General features: G+C 45.1%; 1 protein-coding gene across 1 annotated transcript in view; it reads left to right on the top strand.

Annotated features, from left to right (window-relative positions):
• The first annotated feature begins 2,896 nt into the window (after positions 1-2,896).
• LOC144015661 (cGMP-inhibited 3',5'-cyclic phosphodiesterase 3A-like) overlaps positions 2,897-6,000 on the top strand; it is a 95,450-nt gene continuing 92,346 nt past the window's right edge. The window contains exon 1 of the mRNA XM_077515850.1: positions 2,897-4,203. Within this exon, the coding sequence (XP_077371976.1) occupies positions 3,298-4,203 (906 nt within the window). The 5' untranslated portion in view covers positions 2,897-3,297. The remainder of the gene's footprint in view (positions 4,204-6,000) is intronic.

Genomic DNA, 6,000 nt, shown 5'->3' with positions numbered 1-6,000 from the left:
CTTTTCTTGAGCTTTCTCTGGTTACTTCTGCGAGACTTGCTTTAGGAGAAGGAGCTGCAGATATGCCAAATAAAGTGGACCATCACAACAAATTATAGCTGGTGACTCATCTTCCGATGCACTGCTATGGAAAAACTGCGACCCTATATCGAGTTTTGAGGCTTCCCATCAAGTGCACTATGCTGCAGGTTTTTTTTTTTTATTGAACCAAAAAAACATGGTGTGATTGTCAAGATTGCAACAAAAGAGAGGAAATGAGAATAAAAGAGAGAGAGGGACAGAGTTTTGAGCAAACTTTTTTTGTTTAGTAAAATGGTATGTGCATTTTTGCAAGGGTCAATTTCTAAGCACGCGGGTTTGATAGTTGCTCATTTGTTTGCGGTTGTCCGATGTTGTTTGATGTGTGGCAGGCCTAATGAGAAGATATGCTTGTCGTTCATGCTCAGCATGTGAGTAAATTGTCATGTGTCTGATACTGCCAGTGAGTGTGTGCACGCGTGCTCTTGTAAGGATAGATGGCGTGCGTGTGTGTGTGTGTGTGTGTATGGATCCTCGCATCACCTCAGTGGATGGAAACTTGGCCTGAAGCCAACTGTGTGCCCAATTTGGGCTGGTAAACATGCTGGATAGATCTCACTTTCTGCACAGGAGTGTCAAACGCAATATGAACTTGTTTCCATCTCTTCATTGTTACTCTTTTTTTTTCTTTTGTTCCCTTGTCTCTGTGAACATTCAGCTTATACTGTACACATGTACTCTTTTCTCAAACGTTATCTTGGTTTCTTGTGCTTATCATCACTTTGTTTTTGTTTCAGTCATCATGAAATAAACCAGTATGAAGAATTGTTTTTGACTCCCCCTTTGAAAAAAAGCGATAGGTGGCCTATCACCTATTTATCACCAAAAAAAAAACGTCGGTTTCAAAGATGTGCTCGCATGTGGAGCCGGCAGCTGTCGACTGCATTGAGGAGGCTGTGTGGCATTGAGTTGATGGACAGGATCAAGACCTCCTGTTAGCGCCTTTTCCTGTCCCCTGTGTCTGACTAATAACAACTGACACGGAATATACAGTACTGAACTTCATTCAACATCATCGCATCTATCAGGCCTCGACAATGTGGATTCTCACAAAAAAGAGCCAACACGAGCCAGCCAATCACAAGGCGTATACGGAAAAACAACCAGTCACACTCCTACTTTCCTCACCTGTGTTCAATTTGCAGTAACCACAAAGCTAGGCACATGATTGCATGTGGACTAGGTGCCACCAGTGCAGCATGGGAGCGTATGTTCCAATGTATACAGTATGTACATGAACACACTGTGCACTCGTGAGACCCGCCAGCTGAAACAGTGATGGAAACCGGCCGCTGTGACAAAACGCATTAGGGGTGACACTTAAAGTGAGATGAATATTTTAGTGACCCGGCGGAGTGGGGGGAGCGGCATTAAGTCGAGCTCAAGAGGGTTGCGGCAGGTTCAGCGCATTCCGCTTTGCATGCTTGTGCCGTCACCGGCCAATTTCACTTCAGTGCGAATTTCTTCACGTCAAAGCAAACGATCCCTTTCACGTGTATCATTTATGTGCAAACGTGAAATTAGTAACACCGTGTGTGGCACTCCTGATCCGTGAGCGTGGTTGTGGCATTCAATCAGGAGAAACTCCCCAAACTCATCTGTGTGTATCCGTTAAGAAACGTTAGCATATTGGCCACATTAAGGTTGGGCATCCTCACCATGACTCTCAACAAGACAAACTGTATCAAAAATAAATAAATACAATTAAATTCCAGAATGATGAAGAAATTATGATTGAAAATTTCAAATCTTATTGGCCAAATACTGTTGGGCTGATTTACTAAAGGCTTGCACATGTGATGTGACTCTGATCCACTAACAGGCAAAATTGCCTCCCAATTCATTTTTGCACATTTCTATCCAAAAGTGAAAAAATGATGCAAATAAATTAATTTTGCACACACAATGAGATGTATCAAACCTGTATTGCATTGTCTGATTTTGTGTTTTTAAGTTGCAGGCTTGCACGGTAAAAAATAACATTCAGCAATGTAAATCTGGAGACTAACATGGCATTATGATGCAGGGTTAGAGTTAAGGTTAATTAAAGTGAGTAAAATAACATAATTTGATGTAGGTGGGACTGCATAATGCAGCTTTCTACCTCTCAAATGAATGGTGCGCCATATTACTGTTTTTTGTTTTTTAAAACTTTAGATTAATGAAGTGTTTGTGATTGTGAAAAATGCCATGCTGAGCAACACGTCATAACTTTTTTATTTTATTTTATTTTATTTCAAATTCAAACAAAATAGCTACAAAAAATGTAAGTGATAACAACAATAAAAACACCCACGTCTCTGGAAACGCAATACAATACGCAATCGCAGCAGCATGGTAACAAAAAGGCGTCCATATGTCATGTGACCCCCAGTTGACCAATCACAGCGTAGTAGTTCTTAAACTAGTTGGCCAAACGCTCTCTATAATATGTACGGTGCTGATTTAACAGCGTCCCCCTGCTGTAAAGTTTACTGGCTTTGCGCGTTTGGATCTTGGGTTTTTGGCACGAGTGCAAAAGTCCTGTGATCCGTAGATGTAGAATTGCTTTTTATGTACGAAAAACATTTTTTTTTTTTTTTTTTTGGGCACTTGAAAGATATTTTTTGTATTCGAATTTATTTTGTTGTACTTTGTTGTTATACTTGAAAGATATATATATATATATTTTGTAATTGAAGATATGCTTCTTTGTGTGTGTAGGACAACATGTTCGTGAATGACGTTTTGTGTGCGTAAATCACCGGGTTGTGTGCGTCGATCGCATTTTGTGTGCGTACATCAGGTTTTGTGTACGTCGATCAGGTTTTGCCTGTTTACGGGGTTTGGGTAGATTCTAACTCCAAAGCGCGCGTCTTGACAGAACTCAGCTGGGCTTGCTCAGAGAGTGCCTGACAAGCGGACTTTTCTGAACCTCGACACGACCTGGTAGTCACGCTCCGCAGGCGGCTTTGGATCCACTTGAAAAGACAACGGAGCTCGGGAGTGTTTTGCACACGCGGACGTATAGAGGGGGGCTCTGGTGGGGCAACAGGAGTGACACACGGGAGACTGTTTTGCGTCAAAGTTCATATCCACGCCTTGGATCTCCACTGGGAAGAAAATAAGAGCGAATGTGGCGTGCATTGGCGGTGCGTAACAGGAGAGCTTTCTGGCCTTCCTCGCGCCCGCAATAAAGTGCGTTTGTTGAGCGGCGTCCCCGTGAGCACAGCGCCGTCGATGCACCCCAGGCTCGCTGCCATTTCCTGTGGCCAATTGGCCATGCTTGCACATTCGGAGCGGACGCGCGCTGCAGAAAAAGGCTTCGGCGCGCCGAGCCGCAACGGTTACGCGCAAACACGTGTCGTCCCATTGAGCCGCGACGCACAGAGCGCGTCGTCGCGTCCGAGGCTAGCGTGGGCCCGCGCGTGGACTTGCGGCGGAGTGGGCTGCGCGGCGTGTGCGCTCTTGCTGGGCGCGCTGCTGAGGTGCACACAGTGGAGCTGTGAGCCGTGCGCACTCCCGCCGCAGCCGCACTCGTGCTCTCGTCCCCACTCGCTCGCAGGCTGCCTCGCGGAGCTGCTGCTCGCTTGCTGGGCTGCGCTCGCGCCCTTCTTCAGCCTCCTGTGTGCCTTCTTCTGGCTCGGCGTCTATCTGATCCGCTGCGGCGTGCTGCTCCAAACCGCCCTCTCGCTCCTCACCGCGGTCCACCTGGCCGAAGCGGCGGCGTGGAGCCTCCTGGACGGCCCGCATGAAGTAGCGGCCGCGCTGGTGTTGGCGTGCGTGGCCGGCGGCGCACTGATGCGAGCGCGCCTGGACCGGGGCGCGTCTGTGGTCGTGGTGGTCAGCGTCGTGCGCGCCGTCTCCCTCTTGTCGCTGCACAAGGTTCGCCCGGCTTGGAGGCCGTACGTGGCGTACCTGCTGGGAGTCGTGGGCGTCCTCCTCGCGAGGTATGCTGACAGGCTCCTCGCCGGCCAAGGGACACTCGAGGAGGGCTGCACCCCCGTGACCGGAGCCAAGGAAGACGTCCCCGCATTTAAAAGGCGCAGGAGGTCCAGTTCGGTGATATCCACAGACATGGCACACAGTCAGTCCAACAGCAAGTCACATCGCAGGACCTCTCTGCCATGCATCCAGAGGGACCAGGTAGGACCCCCTCAACCTTACTATGACCCCAAGTCCACAGTTTCATTATTGTGCCCTGATTTTTTGCAAAAAAAGAAAAATATGAAGAATGATGCAAACTCAATTGTTAACGTTATCATGTTATCATTTCCAAATTTACATCCTATTTTCTACTACTTGATCTTTTTTTTGGACCATTAGTTTGAAAAACAAAAAACGAATTGCTTGTAAGGAGATTTTGTAGGTTCTATTTTATTGGTATTTTAGCCCTGAATATCATCTGCCATCATATTGATCAATTAAATCCTGAATTGACACAATTGAATATGCTGCACCACTTAAATTAAGTTGCCATTTCACTAGTGCAGGCCAAAATAATAAAAATAATAATAATAAATTATAAATATATACGATGTATGTATGTATGTATATGTACAAATTCCAGCTCTTTGTCAGAAATGTTTTAAATAATGCGTTTATTGAACAACTTTTCAGATTTGCAAACTGTAATTTTCCATTTCAGGCAGTGACTAAAATAGGGAAGTTCAGGATGATTTCCCTCATCTTTTAGTCTGCTAATTAATAACTAATTAGTCCATTAAAAGGACACATATTTATAACTTTCTTCCTCACATTATTGAGGCTTTCTGTCCTCAAGTAGAGGAATGAGCGCAGTACTCGTGCACACTCCTGTCAGCTCCTGTGTATGGAACATCAATGACTGTGCTGAGTGTGTGAATGGGGGAGTTTTTAAGTGTGATCAAAGCTGTGTGCGTGCGTGTGTGTAATGCAAGCCTGTCAGTCGGCCTACTTAGAGGTGCCCTAACTGCGCTAGTTAGCGCCTTTAGTGGTCCTGTTTGTTTTTCTTCATGGTCACACACTGAAACTCATATACTGCATTTCTAGTAAAATGATTTATATTTTAACAGTATTAATTAGCAACAACACTGCTGCAGTTTTGTGTTATGAGGTTAGAATCGATGATGTAATGATGTGACATTTATAAGAAGGTGTACACATGGCTGGTCATTCCACACGTGTTTTTAAGAGCGGTTATAGGGAAATTCCCAAGAATCTTCTGGAATACATATTTATTGACAGTGCACAAACCTGTGGTCTCCACCACATGACTAAAACCCAACAAAAATATCTTTACGTACAATATAGCCTATAAGTGATTACCTTAGCAGTCCAAACAGCCCTAAAAAAAAAAAAAAAAAAAGAAATTCCTTGATGTTGTTAGTGCAAGTTAAGCATTTTACTCCCAATGAGATGCTGCAAAGCGAAACCAGAGCGTGATGGAAGAAGCAGCGTCATCTGCACAGCAATCACACGCCACATTTTGACTCACAATCTAGTTAAGATGATGAATCCGTTTTTCCCTCCAACCAACCCTGATGGATGCAGCGTCCCCGCGCGCCCGGGGGCCTCTCATCTCAGGCGGCGGTTGACCAGTCACGACCTGCCTGTAATTGAGACACACATGGCCGACACATGCCGTCGTAAGCGCCTCTTGTCTGTGTGGTCCGTAATGTGTAAACAAGCCCGTAGTGACCTGCGCTCGTCATCGCCTCGTTCACGCAGACGCACATCGGGTGGCTACAATGAGACTAGCACATGGTGAGAGTGTCAAATCTGAATGTGTGCGCTTCCTCTTTCTCGAAAAAATGAGGTGTTTATTTAATAAAGTCAGGATGTTTAAATGTAACAGTAGTATATCTGCACTTTGTTGGCCTGATGATATTTACGTTAGTGCTGAGGATATATAATGCAGATGAGTTTATTTCACAGAACTTTTTTTTTTTTTTTTTTTTACGG

This window comes from Festucalex cinctus, chromosome 3, assembly GCF_051991245.1.
Source record: "Festucalex cinctus isolate MCC-2025b chromosome 3, RoL_Fcin_1.0, whole genome shotgun sequence".
NCBI lineage: Eukaryota > Metazoa > Chordata > Actinopteri > Syngnathiformes > Syngnathidae > Festucalex > Festucalex cinctus.
The sequence above is the reverse complement of the archived record's forward strand: the minus strand, read 5'-3'. Positions and strand labels throughout refer to the sequence as shown.